We start from the raw sequence: 16,523 nt of genomic DNA on the forward strand, positions 1-16,523 counted from the left end.
TTCATCCTCTTGAGTCTTTGTGTAGGCCTCTCCCTGTCTGCCCTGTGTCTCCCTTCTGATCCTCACTTACCTCCTGTTGGGCCGTGAGTCCTTCTTCTGCAGTGCTGCTGCTGGGCTGATGTGAATACCACCTCCTGCCTGCCCTTCTCCTGCCACCGACATGTGGTGCCCTTCCTTCCTTTGCCTGTGTGCCTTCAGTACCTTCCAGTATGCCTCCTGATGTGAGAACACAGCACTCATTTTTTCTGTCTTTGCCGCTGCCAGTTGCAAAGTTTCCTCTCAGTTAGAGTCCCCTCTCTGTGTTCCATCTTGCAGTGCTGGGACCTGCAGCCCTCTGCAACTGTCTGACTGGTGCCTTGTCAGCCCATAGTGGGTACTAGAGAGACATGGCCAGAATGGAGGAGGAGTAGGGGGAGGGGGAGGGGGCTGTGGCTGGGGCCCTGCCCTTGGCTTGTCCTGCCTGTGGCCACCTTCCTTTCCTTCAGACACTTCCTTATCACCACACAGCAGCTGTATCCAGTCTTCAGCTTTTCCAGAGTTCAGTAGCAGCAGCCTTTGCAAGCGTGGCCCTCTTCAGAGGCCTAGGCCCAGACCCTGCAGGGCTCCCACCTGGCTCAGACACCATCAATGCTCTATACCACGGGTCCCTCTTCTGAGGTTTCCAGATTTTAATTATTTCAGTCTTTCCCTTTTGTCATGAAGTCCAAGGAATTATAGCTGTTCAGTTGTTGCCTCCCACAGTCTTTGGATTGTTCCTTTTGCCCTGTATCACTCAGTTTATGTCTGGTTAACTGTACATTGCATTAGTAAACTCTCTGTGCATGTGATCCATGTGGGTGGAGTCCATGAGGCAGGCCCTTGGCTGTTCAATGCCTCTTGTTTTTCTAGTGCTCCTGACCCCCAGCGAGGTTCTGCAGAGTACTCAGGAACTCAGTCTCCCTGTCATCTGCTGAAGTAGGGTTTTTAAGTCTATGTTTATCTCTTGGAAAATTTGGAAACCAGATAACTGCCATGGGAACTGCCCAATAGATGTGGAACCGTGATTGTGCCCAGTCTGGTGGCTCTCAGAGGTCTTATCTCCCCTGCCACGGGCAGGGCAGTGGGCTGCAGTTGGTGCTGTCTTGCCTACTAGAGTCTCTTGTAGGACTGAGTATTCTTCTGGCTTATTTCTTTTCCTTCTCACTTGAGGAAATGCATTTTGCTCTTGAGAGAGCATGGATTTTCTTTGTGACCTGGTGAGTGAGCTTTTCCAACCTGGGTGTTGTACCCTACCCCTTAGAGGCCCCGTTCTCTCTTGTGGGGGCCATGGAGCACAGCTCCTGCCACCACCTGCAGCTGCTGTGTACTTGGGAATCTTGGATCTGGGCAGAAGGCTTGGGTCAGGGCATCTCCATGCCTGGTGTCCTCTCCTCCCTATAGTGGCTGGGGCCCATCTATGTCATGCTAGTATCTGGCTCAGACTTGGTACTGGGTTCCTGGTGCCCAGTCCTGCAACATGACTCTGTGACACCAAGCACAGGTCCTTAGGATCACAAAAGAATAGCAGATATGGCATGGCCTCCTGTCCCTTTGCAACTGCAGTGGGTGGGGAGGGCCCAGCTCTCCCCACAGATATGATGATGTTGTGCTTCTAGTGTGTAGGACATGGGGTTTGTCACTCTCTTTTCAAGCCTACACTAACCCCCTTGTGCTAAGGACAGCTTCTCAGAGTGTTTTCTTACCCTTCAACCCTATCCAGTGTCGTACTGTGCCCTGTCACCTTACAGACGCATTGCCACATTCCTTCCTCTGTGTATATGACTCTTCAAACAGCAGATCGAATGCTACCATTCTTCTAATTAAATTACCCACTTTGGAGCAGTGATTTAAGGTGCTTGTGAACCTCCCCACCTGAATTCAATGATTCAAGAGTCGATTTCACAGTTCTTGATTATTAAATTGGTCTATGAATAGTTTTAAATTGAACTGGAACTCAAATAGCCTCTTAATATATCTGTTTCCAGTGAATAATTGCACTTGTTTTATACTGTGGCTTTGGTTATGGAGCACTTAGAGGTGCAGGTGGCAGTGGCTGACTCTGCATTTGGAGTAGAGATCAGTGCCAGGCTTTCCGAGTGGGTTTATTGAATGAAATGCCAGCATCTTGATTCTGAGCCTTGGTTCCAGCTTCCATGGTCTTGCAGGCCTCTGGTTGGCTTGTCCCAGGCAGCCTACACCAGTGTTCCCTGCCACACTCAACAGGACTAAGGCCGTTACCAGATCCCTTAGAAAGTTCCATAAATCTTTGATTTACATTCACTTTCGAGTTATATTTTTGCTGCTTAAAGAATTTTACTAAATTATAATTTAGAAAATCCAGTAAGTACTCATTCATGTGAAAGAGAAAAAATTTGCAGTAGAGACTACCTCTAAAGAAATCGTTATCTATCGCCCTTATGAGTTAAGGTTTCCTTGAAATCATGTAATCAAAACAAAGAGAAATAATTGGATGCCAAAGATAATCTCAGACTGCAGATGTCCTTCACAGCCCATCCCCAAATTTCAAAATTTCAAAGTGGCCCCATCATTCTTATTGTCACCTCTCATAAATGTTATGAATGTCACCTTATATGAGAACCCTATCATCCTGTTCATGTTTTATTTTCAAGGATTGGTTAGGATTTTCTTTGGGAAGAAATCTTTGCCAGTGAAGGAGATAAACCCTGCTCCCTCTTCACATGCTAATGTGCCCTCCTGGTGCACTGGCCCTGCCTCACTCACTCTCTTAATCATGACCATTGCTTGTCCCTCCCTAGTGGATCTTAGGAACCCTTAAGCATTGGCTGGAGTTCTCTGGTGCTGACAGCATTCACCAGGGTCCTGAGCCGGCCTCTGAAGGACCAGCCAGCTTCATGCCTGTGCTGGGCATGGCTGTGGGGGAATTGGTGGCATTGAGAGATCAGGGGTCATGGCTCTCCCAAGCATACTTTGGGAGGTTGCCCTCTGCTTGGAGAGCTCCTGCCTTCTCTGGTCTGAAGAGATGTGTTGCCAGAGGATGGACCAGAAGGCCATCTGGATGGAGGTGGTATGATGCTGGGGAGACATGAGGAGACAGAGGCTGTGGGGATGCAAAGGGAAGGGGGATGTTGAAGCTGGAGACAGGCAGGAAACATCAGCTGGCCGCACAGAGGCAGGGAGAGGGCTCAGCCTGGCTGCACCCTAGGGTCTCCCCCACACTATAGGCCCAGTGTGTGGCCGAGAGGGTTTCGATGGGCAGAAAGTCTTAGGGACTGTGCAGCCCCCTCCATGCTGCACATCTGCGCCAACTGTGATTCACATGGGAAGTGCTTGTGCTGGCAATTTAGCTCATTCAGAAGTCCCATACTGAAGCACTGCGTGGCTGACAATTTTTCCCATTGTGTGTGGAGTTGAGCTTCCCTCCCCCTCCTGCCGTGTGCTGGGATCACCCTGGGCGTCTGTTTGAAATCCAGAAACTCCTGAAAGGCGTTAAGTAGCTATTCAGGAGTGAGGAAATGACAGCGAGGCGGCTGCACGTGCAGCTCTATTTTAGGGCATCCTGGTGGGGCTTGCTGTGGGGAATCATCCCAGGGCCTTGGGGTGGTCTCATCAGACCTTATCACTCCCCTTTTGTCTTCCTTGCACAGTGCCCGGGGACTGGAGAAGGCCCAGCAGCAGCTCCAGGAAGAGGTCCGGCAAGTCAGTAGCCGGCTGCTAGAGGAGAGGAAGAAGCGGGAGACCCATGAGGCACTGGCCCGGAGGCTCCAGAAGCGTGTTCTGTTGCTGACCAAGGTACAGGTCCACTGAAGTGCGGCCAGGCCTGCCCCACCACTTGCACACCTGTCCTTTTCTCTCTGGCACCACACCTTTGTGCAGACTTTTACATGGCTGCTGCCAGTGGTCTATGCCCTCATGTCTCAAATAGCATAGCATGCCACTGCCTGGAAACCACAGGCTGTGGGCAACACAAACCTTCTGCCAAAGAGGATGCATCTTGGCAGCTTGATCAGGCAGTTTGGTTAGGCTGTGTGCTCTTACCCCGAATTGTCAGGAAAGTCCTTGGAGTGCCAGGGTCTCCTCAATCCTGTATTTCCAGGAGGCCTTGCTTTTTGCAGTCTCTCTCTAGCAACCCGTGTTTCCTGGCCTGGTGCCACACCCTGGTGGAGCCTTTTGTGTAATCGCTGGTCTTTTGCAGGGCCCTGACTGGGGTCAGCATCCTTGAGACCCAGTGGGCAAGGCAGCCTTCCCATCCTTCACTGTCTATAAGTGTAGAGGAAACTGAAGTGGGCTTTGGTCTTGGGTGTAGAATGAGGCTGGTCCCGTGTTTCCAGCTGTGCAGGATGGGACACACTTGTTTTCCCTACTCAGTGGTTCTGTCTGGCCTCTGTGCCTTTTCTAATTGTTCTTGCCTGAGGGGTTCCAACATCTGGCATGTTAAGCCAATGTTACTCAGGCACAAATGTTTTTTGGTGAGTATTATTTAATAAAACATTGCCATGGACATTGAAATTTCAAAAGGCAAGGAAGAAAAAGGCCAAATCTGTCCCCAAGCACACTCTGTGTAAGGGTAGGGCATCAGATTGCTGGGCAGAGACTCCCCACCTGTCCACACTGCTGTCAAGTGGGCAGAGGGAGCTGTGTTGACCCCCCACTCTGCCCCAGGAAAGGGGATGTGCCCAGGAAGTACCAGAAGCCGTGCCTGAACAGTGTCTGCCAGCTCTTGATCATGTCTAGTGATCCAGATAAAGCCAGGTTCTTTATCTCTGGAACCCCCTGCTTATGAAGCTTTCAGAAAACGAGTCATATTTCAGCTGCTACATGCTGCTGTTCCCTGGCCGCCTCTGCTCGCTTCTTGGCAGCACCTAGATATCTGTGCAAAGAAGACCTCATGTTTGTCTTGGCATCATGCAGGGCTTCCCAGGACTTGAGTGGAGGCCAGACCCTCTCTTCAGCTCCAGAGGCTAACTTGGGAGCCCTGGCCTTGCAGGTGGATCCCAGGGAGGTGAGTTCCCAAAGTGTCTTCATAGGTAGCTCAAAACCAGGACCTTGCTCCTTGAGAGAAGGCACTCAGATCTTGGGTAGCCATTCTGCAGCCTCCCCGGGAAAGGCTTTGGGCCTTAGTCACCCTCCCTTCTTTCCAAATTTGTCCACTGGTGTCAGTATGAGGTGCCTGTGATGTGACTACATGGCCACGGGCCTCACAGGATTTAGTCCAGTGGGAATGAGGCAGCAGTGATAATGCTCACTGGCACCCGCCCCTTCCTGCTAGCTTCCTGAAAACACTGCTGCGAGGACGCGGGAGGAGTTACCTGGTGTAAAGTTAACGTGCAGACCCGAGGAATTTACAGTTCATGAGAGCATGTGTAGACCAGGGAAGAGGAAGGAGGTTCATCATCTAAAAGCTGCTTTTGGGGTCAGCATACAGATATGTGGAAGCAAGCCAAGATGAACACCTAGTCCAGCAGCCGTGGGAGTGGGCTCCCTCAGTCCCTGCAACAGGGGGTGCATAGCATGGGCTGCCCAGGCAGTGCTGGCTATTGAGGGGCTTTGGGCCCTCAGAGTGGGATGGAGGGAGCCAGGCTGTGTGGTTGTTTGTTTGGCACCTTGACCAGGCAACCTTCCTGTGGCATGGGGAGTGGGAACTCAGGTCTGGGAGCCTGGCTTTTCCCTGGGATCTCAAAACCACCTCTCAGTGTCTCTGGCTCTCAGTTTCCCCTCTCTGCAGGATGGCCCCAGGGCCCTTGGAATGTGACCATAGTGAGTGGGTGCGTACGTAGCTTACCCATTCTCACTTGGGCAGCTATTTCGAGGCCCTGACAACAAAGCCCATTGTCCCCTCCCGAGGGAGGCTCTATGGGACTCAGATCCAGGAGACAGATCCTTGCACATGTAGCCAGTGAGGAAATGGAATAAACTCTGGGAGTCATGGCTATGAGATGGGGAGGGGTGCACAGCCCTTGGGAGCAGAGGTGACTTTGGGAAGGTGTTTCAGTTTTTCCAGGTGCTGTAACAAAATAGCATGGGCTGGGGGCTTACACATCTCCAGTAATGATTGCTCACAGTTCCAGAGGCTGCAAAACCAAGAGCAGGGCGCTCGAATGACCTGGGTGAGGACTGCTGCAATTCACAGAGCCTCTGTCTGTTCCTCTCTAGGCAGAAGGGGTGCTCTGGAGCCTCTTCTACAAGGGCACTGATCCCATTCCTGAGGGTGCACCCCCATGACCTAAGCACCTCTTCCTAATGCCATCACTTGGAGCTAGCATAGGAATTTGTGGAAGGCACAAACATTCAGAGCATAGCACATGTCTGTCGGGTATGTTTAATATGCGGAAATCACACTGGTGGGAGTTTGGCCTGGTTGGATTTCACCTTGTTCTCTACCAGGTCTTTTTAGTTAATCCTGAGCCACCCACGACCTTCCACCATGCTTTCAAGGGCCCCTTGGCATGGCCCAGCACCCCTCTGACAACTTTCCCAGCCAAGGACTGCTGCTACCATTTACTTGCTGCCCACTCTCAGGCTGTGTTGCAAGCTCTGTGTGTGCACCTGCTTACCTGGGCTGTGTGTGTGCGCACCTGCTTACCCAGGCAACTTCAGTTTTTAGAACAGTTTCCTTTCCAATTTTTTTTATTTGTTCCTTTTAGTTATATATGACAAGAACATTTTGATTGACAGAAAAATTAAGATTTTTGATTTACAGAAAAATTAAGAATTCAGAGAATTCCCTGTATCTAGTATCCCCTAGTAACACTTTGTGTTAGTATGACATGTTTGATATAATTAACTGGTATTGATACATTATTATTAACTAAGATGAATACTTTATTCAGAGTCTCTTAATCCATTTGTAATGTCTTTTTTCTCTGTTAGGATCCCATCTAAGATACCATGTGACATTTACTCCCCATATCTCCTTGGGGTCCTCTTGGCTGTGACAGTTTTACAGACGTTGTTTCTGGTGACCTTGGCAATTTGGAGGTGTGTTCCTCTTTGGAGATTTACCTGCTGTTTTTCTCATGATTACCAGTGGTTGTGGGTTTGGGAAAAAGAGGTAAAATTTCATTCTCAACACATCATGTCAAGGGGACATGCTGTCAGTGTGACTTGCCACTAATGATGGTGGCCTCGAGCCCCTGATGAGGTCTGGTTTGACAGGCTTCTCCTATGTCAAGTTCCTGTTTCCCAGTTTCTACCTGCATTTTTAGAAAGAGGTCAGTGTGCATTGCCTCCACCTAAGGGGTTGGGAGTTGACACTCTCTCCTTGGAGGCAGATTTCTCTATCTAAGTTATTTAGAATTCTTTAGCCTGGCTGGTGTTTCAGCCAGCTTTTGCATTGCTATGACCAGAATACCTCATAAGAACAGCTTAGAGGAGGAAAAATTTATTTTGGCTTACAGAATCAGAGGTTCAGTACATAGACAGCCAACTCCATTGCTCTGGGCCCAAAGTGAGGCAGCACATCATGGGGAAAGGATGTGGTAGAGGAGCTTTTCTTAGCTCATAGGGGCCAGGAAGTGGAGCAGGAAGGGGAAGGGCTGCAGGGAAGATGAGCTCTTCCAGGGCATGCTCACAATGACACTCCTTCTCCAGCCACCAGCTTATAGTTATCACCCCGTCAGTCCATTCAAACTAGGATGGGCTGATTCGGCTACAACTCCCATAGTCCAGTCACTTCACCTCTGAACATTCCTGCATTACCAGGAGCTTTTGGGGAACACCTTATATCCTAACCATGATGAGGAGTTTGTCTCTTCTCCCTCATTTATTATATCAGATGGACTTGTGGACATTTATTTTAGGTTTGGGATTTTAATCCATTACTACTTTATTCTGTGGCCGTAGCACTGGGGTCTTTCAGTTGAATCCTGGGTCCCTTTGATGTCATTGTGGGTTTATATGTGAGTTTTTCTTAATTAATTGATTTTAATTAGGTATATATGATAGCAGAATGTGTTTTGATTCATTGTACACAATTGCAGCACAACTTTACATTTCTAGGGTTGTACATAATGTAGAGTCACACCATATGTGCAATCATACATGTATCTAGGGCATCTCATTCCATCATCTTTCCTGTTCCCATGCACCCTCAATATCTTCCTTCCCCTTTGCCCAAAGTTCCTCCATTTTTCCCCATGTCTCCCCCCTCTCTGTTATGGATCAGCATCCACTTATCAGAGAGAACATTCGGCCTTTGTTTTTGTTTTGAGCATTGTCCTACTTCTGGCATTGCAAGATGCTCTGGGCTCATCCTGTATATTTCCTGTCCCAGTCATAGAGTCAGCCATTTTTCCAGGGGTCCCTGGCTGTTTTCATGCAGCCTGGTGTTTGGAAAGTGGGTCTTGCTACTTGGGTATTACCAATGGATGTCTGTCAGCCAGAAGAGCCAGGAGATGTGTGTAAATTGCATGTGTGCGTGTGAATGCATCTGTGGGACCATCTGTGTCACATTCACTTGAGTTCACACCGGAGTCCTTGACTTGCTCAGGCCCAGCCCCACATGGGCCATTCCGGTTCCTCCTTTTTCTATACGCCCAACCCAGCAGCACGAAGCCTGGCTTCCACTGTGTTTACTTGGTTGAAAGTGTGTAGCCATGTTCCAAGTGGTAACCCCAGTTGAGGGCTTTTAAATTTTTATTTGAAATGTAGGTCCATAGGAAGTTGCAAAGGTGGTTCAGAGACGTCTCTTGAATCTGTCACCTCATGCCCCTGATGGTTACCTTTTACATGACTACATGCTTTTTGACTTAGGAGGGGGCTCATGTGCCAATAAACCTATCGTAAGTTGAAAATACAGTGAGTCAGAAAATGAATTTAAGACACTTCATCTACTGATAGCCCCCGCTCAGCCCCGCCTGCCTCAACGTGCTCAGGACACTTGCACTGGCCTGCAGTCTAGCAGAGTGATCTCCACAAGGCTTGCTCGATAATAAAGTGTTGGATAGCTCATGAAATTTCACTGAATACTGTACTGAAAGTGGAAAGCAGACTGGGTAAAGTTATAATATCCCCAGATTCTTAAGCCTTATGATGAAAACTTGGGGACTGCACAGGGCATGGCAGCAGAACATGAGTTTAGTCTTGGCAGCATGTGTGTCCTGTGCCTGTCCCCCATCCCCTGCCTGCATCCTCTCCAGTCACTCTCACTCTCCCTCAGCACTTGACTTTGGCAGCTTCTGATCTGCTTTCTACTTTTGCAGCCCTGTCATTTTAAGAATGTTACATAAATGGAATCAGAACATCCTCTTTAAAACTTGGCTTTTCTCATACAGTGTGATAACCTCCTGAGCCGCCCGAGTTTTTGTGTGTTCATCATGTGTTCCTTTGTCACTGCTGAGTAGTATTTCATGGTAGGATGCACCATGGCCTTTTAGCTTTTGTTGCCTCCATGTTTTGCTATTATAGATAGAGCCATGGTGATGGGGGGAAGGGAGTGAACAGGGTGACACTGGTCACAGGCTTACTTTCTGAGCTCTTGCTAGAATCCAGATTATCAGTGGCTACTGGGCACTGGGGGAGAAGGCTCCTGGGAATGCTAGAGTGGTCTTCCACCCCTCACCTTGCCTTTGCCTTGGCTTGTCAGAGCTCAGTAAATCCTTACTGGGTTGTGGCACTAAGGGTCCTGGTTCCTCTCAAGACAGAAAGCCCTGGGGGCTGGAGGCTGTAGGAAGGCAGCTGTTCCTCTGGCACTGGGGTGTGACTTTCCATCATTGCTGTGGTACCTCTAGACCCCATAGCTGGAGACCTCACATATTTATCAGAGAGCTGTGTGGCCTGGGCAGGCATGGCTGGTTCCTGGACTCTGGTAGGACCTGCATGACATGATCAGGGGTTTCGACTTAGCCCCTGCTGGGCACTCACCTTGGGCTCTGCGGATCCTGCTTCTGAACTCACTAGGGTCACTGGCATAATCTAGTCTCTGCAGTCCCAAATCCTGGTCCTGGAGGCTACCGGAATGTGCCCTTCTGTTTCCCACCTGTCCTTGTAGCCCATAGAGGGTGGTGAAGACCCTCCCAGCCTTCAGACCTCTCCAGTTCTCTTCTTTTCATAGCCCTGTCTTCACTGGAGAAAGCACTGTTTTTCAGAGCTCCTGGGATTATATTGGCCTGCCTGGATGTCCAGAATAACTTCCCTACTTGAATGTCTGTAACTATAGTTGTATCTGAAAATTCCCTGTGTCTTGCCAGGTAACCATGGGCATAGGTGTGAGAGAACAGGATATGGGCATCTTTGAATGAATGTCATTTGAGTGAATGTCATTGTCAAAGGGATGGGAGATATATAAAAGTCATATTTTGAAAACTCAGATGCCTGCCTCAGCTGGGGGAGTGGGCCTGCCCAGGTAGGGCGGGTTGGAGTGTATGACCCATTTGGGGAGGAGAGGGTCATGTGGTTGTCCTGAGGGATCTTATTTTCTCAGAAAGCTAGCAGTCTGGATGCATATATGGAGTGTTCCAAACAGCTGTGTGACTGCAGCTGTTCTTGGAGGCCAGATCTGGCCTGTGGCTCTGTGTTTCCTCTGCTCTGATTTGTGGCCTCTAGTTTACGTTATCAGAGTTACTTTGGTTCTGGTGGCTGTTCAGATCCCCTCTCAGGTTGGGAGTTGGTCAGAAAGAGGACCTGCTTTTGATGGTACTAGGGTGGCTCAATCTCTGTCCCCTGTGGAGTCTGAGCTCTTTATTGTCCCAGTGGGGTCTTTTACGACTCTGGAAGCTCGTGTCTGGCTTCCTAGGGAGTTTCTGTCTTTGACATTCACACCTCAGGCTCCCATTGCAGGAAATTTCCATTTTCTCCTCTACTTAGTAGATGAGAAGCTTTTGGTCCAAGTTGACCTCCTCAACTCACGCTGAGTTCATGGGCGTCTCTGAGTTAGCAGGAAGGTAGATATTAATTGCTTGACACTGACTGATTATTTATACTGACTGTCCCTGCAAGGCATGTTGCGATGAATCGATACCAATCACCACGCAGCCCCTGGGCTGGGGATGCAAGGATTTGTCTTGCCAGCCAGCTTGATGAAGCTGTTCATCAGGCTGCTCTGGGAGGGTGTGTTGTGCTTTGACGTGTGGTGTCTCATATAGGTGATGTCCAACTCCCAAGGACTCTGACCTGGGCACATCAGACCCCAGCCTGGCTTGCTTGTGATTGGGGAGTACCCCCTCTCCAAGATTCCCTGAGGTGGTTGCCATGGACCTCAGGTTTCTTTAAGAGGCTGGTCTTTCCCTTGCCTTGCTGGGGAGGCATCCTCGCCCTGTGCACCTCCAACCCGCCTCCCTGAGGGGAGAGCATAGCACAACCCGCCTCCTGAGGGGAGAGCATAGCACACCAACCACCAACAGGACCTGGATGTAGCCTACTGAGGAGCCCAGTTGATGGCTCTCAGTGTCTGCATCCCCTCTGAGGGGCCTGTTGGTGTGCTTGACATTTAAGTATTCGGTGCTTGGAATGCGCAATTTTATTTTGAGACCTTTATTAAGCGGCTCTGGTCTAAGGAGTTAATTGTTACTGATAGCTAAAAGTATAATTACCTTGGTAAAATATCATGACTATTTTAAGCAATTGAAAATTGGCTTCTAGAACTGGGTGAACACAAACCATTTTCTTATTTGAAATGAGCTATTTCCAGTGTGCCCTAATATTCTACAACATGGTTGCAGAATCTTATTTATAGAATGTAAGCAGTAAAAGCTAACTTTTAGCAAGAAATATGTTTAATGAAATGAAGTCTCCCTCCTTTTCTCTACTGGGCCCCACCCCCTTGTTCAGGTGGAGTGGTTCTAGGGACACTTCTCCTGGAGAATGCTGCCAAGTGTTTTCCCCTGGGCCCCTGGTATCAGGCACCTCTTGCTAATAGGGTGGCTGTAGAGCATATCACTCTGGTCATGGTGCACTGTGCCCCATGACCCCTGTGTGTGGGGCCTGGGGTACCTGGAGTTTCACGGGAACTGGGCTGTGCATCCTGGGGAGTGTCTGCTCTACACTGGCTGCCCTGTCGTGCAAGCCCGTTAGCCTGAGTCAGCTTCTCTGGAGGTGAGAGCGGTCATCCTGACCCTTCCCTTCTCTTTGTCCTTCCTGCTTGCTGGGAGGCTTGGAACACTTATTTCTGTAAAATATCCTCAGTAAGCTAGAGAACTGCTCTCAAGCATCAGTGATTATCCTATGGTGTCAAGACCGCTGCTCTGGAAGGGTCACATGGGCCGCAGTGCTGTGCCCTGCAGCTCTATCCTGAGCAGAGGAGCCTTGACCCAGAGGCCAGGGAGAGACCTGGGCAGGGTGGTGCTTCTTCTGCAGTGCACATCATGACTGGTGTCAAATCTTTAAGGAGGGCTGAGGCACAGATAAGACTGGTCAGCAGAGGCAGCCGCTGAGTAAGTAAGTAAGCAAGCAAGCAAGCAAGGCAGCCGCCAAGTGGGAAACAGCTAAATGTGGGGTGAAGGCTGCCAGGCGAACTTGAGAACACCCAGGCGGGAAGTGCAAGGGGTCCTCTCCAGGGAGTTCAAGATGGGCTTTCCTTCGTGGAGTCCAGAACATTGTTCTGCCAGCGGCAGGTGGTGCAGACATGCTTATGGTCATTGCTGCGTTGTGCACCTTCCTGGCAGACGCCAGGGTGGGTTTTGGGCCTCCTTTTTCCATAAGATGCGGAAAATGTCCTTTCAGATCTCTGGGATTCTCCCAAGCTGTGGCTGTGTGAGATCCCATGATTCTTTTCCAACTTGCAGGAATGCAACTGGTCTCTCCTTGTGTGTGGAGAGGTCAAGGTGTGGCTAGGGTGGAAAGGGGAAGCTTCCTGGCCCTGTGGGAGCTGGACACCACAGACCATTCTGGGCTGTAGGAGCCCTGAATGTCTTTGAAGTGCTGTCCTAAGAGGAATGTGGGTTGGGAACCCTATCCTGTGGCCTGTGTTGCAGGCAAAGGCAGAAGTGCTGTGGATTGTGTGGGCTGCAGAGCCTGGCTGGCACCTTGCTCAACTGTCCTTTGCACAGTGGGGTTTAGGTGGCACATACTGCTGCAGTGTTTTTGAATGAATTATCTTCTCTCTCCTCTGAAATAATGTAGTGAAGTCACCTCTTACATGTGTTTGTGCTCCTGTAAGATAAGTGAGTAAAGGGGATGTGGAGGAGGATTGCATTCTATTTATATCATCTGTTTTATATTTACTCAACATTGGGAGCTTACACTTGGAGCCCACCCCCTCGAGGTCCACCTTAGCCTGCACTTTTCCTGGCATGGATGCCGTCACCATCCTCAGGAGATATTGCGATAGTTGGCTTCATGTGATCTACACCAGTGGTTGCTGAGCCTGGACTTGGGCAGTGGGAGTGGCATGGGGATGGATACAGACCCTCTCCCCACCCTCCCTCATGCCCTTTGTTTTGTGACATGTGCTTGTGAAAAACATTCATATGTGCAGAGACAATATAAAACTGATTCTTGTCTGGCCAGTCCCCAGTGTAGGAAGCAGGAAACAGCTCTGCTGAAGAGCTTCACCATTCCCTCCAAGATACGGTATTTTCAGATTTACCGTGTGTGTGTGTGTGTGTGTGTGTGTGTGTGTGTGTGTGTGTGTATGTATGTGTGTGTGTGTGTGTGTATGTGTCTCCACATCCCTGCTTAAATATTGTTCTGCTTTCCCCATGTATTTTATATCAAAAGAACTGTACTTCTTTGGTTTCTTTTTTTCTTTTTTTTTTTAAAGAGTGAGAGAGAGTGAGAGAGAGGGGGAGAGAGAGAGAGAGAGAGAATTTTAATATTTATTTTTTACTATTTGGCGGACACAACATCTTTGTTTGTATGTGGAGCTGAGGATCGAACCCGGGCCGCGCGTATGCCGGGCGAGCGCGCTACCACTTGAGCCACATCCCCAGCCCCTTCTTTGGTTTCCTTTGTATCTTAACCTTATACTTTTGGCCTTTGTCCATGTTGATGCTATTCATCCATTTTCCCTGCTCCTGTGACAAGTAGGGTATATCCACTTAAACTTACCTCATTTGTGAGTTTAACAGTTTGAAGACCACCCTAATGGGGTCCAGCTTAGCCTATGTTTTTCCAGGGACCCCACCATGCTGCCAATGTATGCTCATCCATTCTCTTCTGTTTGGATGTTTGGTTTTTTCTATATTTGCTGTTTCAAACAGTGCGGTAGAATCTTCTGGAACTTGATACATTTGTCTACATTCTGCCTCAACTCTACAATGTGCTTTTTCTTCCAAACAGTCTTTGTGTTGAAGTCTCTGCATACACACTGCAGATATAGTATAGACCAAATGGCCAGTGGCCCTCAGAGGCCCTGGGCCCCTTTCTCCTCATCAGCCTCTACTCTCAGAGGAGACCCTTCCTGATTTTAGTCCAGCCAGTTATTAATTCATGCAAGTGGAGGCATTGGCCTGTGCTCCTTTGTATCTGGCTTTTGTTACTTAACGTTGCGTGTTGTTATGTGGACCTGAGTTCTTTATTATGTTGCTGATTTTTTCACACATTGATTCTACATGGTATCTGGGCTGTTTTCAGTTCAGGATGTTACAAGTAGTGCTGTGAATACTTTACATACATATGGCATTTGGTGACCCCGGCATCACTAAGGTGGGTTCGTCTAGGTGGGGCACATGCTTGCTTTCAATGGGACCCTTGCCCCCTGTGTGCTACAGCAGTGTGTGCACTTGCATGCAGGCTGAGAGTGGGGGGTTGTCTGGATATTCTTGGTGTGTGTGTGTGGGGGGGGGGGGGGCGTGAGCATGCACGCGCACCAGCACTTGGGATCTTCTGCCTCTGATTTTCCTTTCTGAGTTACAGGAGTTCTCTATTCTAGAATGAACCTTTGGTTGGAGGCAGATACTGCGGGGATGTCCTTAGTCTATGGCTTGCTTTTTCACTTAGTTGTGTCTGTTGATGAGTAGACACACGTTTTTAATTTTAAAGTGGTCAAACATTTTCCTTTTTACCTTTGTGCTAGTAGGGTCTTCATAAGCATCTTTGCCTGCCAAGTCAGGAGGACCTTAAAGAGAGTTCATTGTTTCTTCCAAGCACTCTGAGGCTTCAGCTTCTGTGCTTTTATCTGATGGGCTTCTGTCTGGAATTGAGTTTTGAGTATGATGTGAAATAGGTGTCTGGCTCTGTGGTGTCCTTGGTGAGTTCTGCAGTCGACCTGGCTCTGCTGATGGAAGGAGCATCCCATTGCCTGGCCTTCAGCTGGGTGGCCGCTCTGGGTAGACCTATTCGTGGAGTCTGTCTTGTTGCTCTGGTTAGTTCATCTCTGCTGCTGCCACATTGTCATGACTTCTGCTTCAGGATAATTTTGATAGCTGCTAGTGAAATCCTCCAAATTTGTAGTTCCTTGGCTATTTTGGCCCACAAAATGTCCTGGTGGGTTATGATCAGAATTGTAATAAATTATAAATCATTTTAGGAAGAAATAACATCTTAACATTCTGTCTACTAAACCATGAGTGTTATGTATTCCCCCTTTACTGAGAAAGTTTTTAATTTCAGCAAGTTTTATGGGTTTTAGACTACAAGTCTTACACATTACTAGATTTTTCTTTTCCCTGAGTATTTTCTGCTTGTGATGTCTTTTTTTTTTTAAATTTACTTTTTAGTTGTATACCATACCTTTATTTTGTTTTATTTATTTTTATGTGGTGCTGAGGATCGAACCCAGGGCCTCACACGTGCTAGGTGAGCACTCTACTGCTGAGCCACAACCCCAGCCCTTGTGATATCTTTTAAAAATGTCTTGTAGACTTTTCTCTTTGCTGGTTACAGTCAGGCCTGGTGCATGAATACTCCCCCAGAAACCCTGTTGTAGTGCTAGTCCTTGACCCATACCATCCTGTCCTCTGTGAATGATCTGGGTGTGCTGATTTTTGCAGTCCTGGTGCTCTGACTCTGCAGGACTCTGCCACTTGCAGGCATGGTGGGGCACCTTGTTTCACAGAGGTTTCAGAGGGCTTCAGAATTCATCTGTAGGTGTGCTGAGTGCTGTGTGCATGTTCCCTTTTGAGTTTGTGAAATCCTCCTCTTGTTGTTTTCTAAGTTTTTTTTTTTAAATATGAATCTGTACCCCATGGATTTGATATGGGTTTTGTTATTATTCAGTTCAAAATATTTTCTGATAATCTTCCTGGAAAGGCCAGCCTGCATGCAGGATATAGCAGGGCCCAGGCACGTCGTGTAGGCAGATTGGAAAGCTGGAAAGGAAGACCCCCAAGCACATTCTCTCACTTGCTTATTAATTTTTCATTCCACAAGCTCTTCTCTAGTATCTGCTGAGCGTGGCAGTGCGGTTCAAGTCGGAGCTCTAAGTTCTGGGGCTCTTTTGGGGTGGGACCATGAGCAGCCCTATGGGGTGGGGACTCTCCTGTGAGGAGGGTTAGGTCTTCCACATGGCAGGAGGGGTGAGCAGCCCCTCTCACCCAAGGGATGCCTGGGAAGGAAAGGGAACAGCATGCTGAGTCTCTGAGGCTAGCCTGTGGCCTATGAGATTTTGTTTTTAGAACAGTCTTAGAGCCATGGGAAGTGGTGACAGTAGA

At 48.7% G+C, this 16,523-nt stretch overlaps 1 protein-coding gene across 2 annotated transcripts in view; it reads left to right on the plus strand.

The window, feature by feature from the left end:
- LOC144369095 (mitotic spindle assembly checkpoint protein MAD1-like) overlaps positions 1–16,523 on the plus strand; it is a 270,352-nt gene that overhangs the window by 120,870 nt on the left and 132,959 nt on the right. For both annotated transcript variants that reach the window (XM_078028153.1, XM_078028154.1), the window contains exon 6: positions 3,645–3,789. In XM_078028153.1, the coding sequence (XP_077884279.1) occupies positions 3,645–3,789 (145 nt within the window). The remainder of the gene's footprint in view (positions 1–3,644; positions 3,790–16,523) is intronic.

Source organism: Ictidomys tridecemlineatus, chromosome 12 (genome assembly GCF_052094955.1).
Source record: "Ictidomys tridecemlineatus isolate mIctTri1 chromosome 12, mIctTri1.hap1, whole genome shotgun sequence".
Taxonomy (NCBI): Eukaryota; Metazoa; Chordata; class Mammalia; order Rodentia; family Sciuridae; genus Ictidomys; species Ictidomys tridecemlineatus.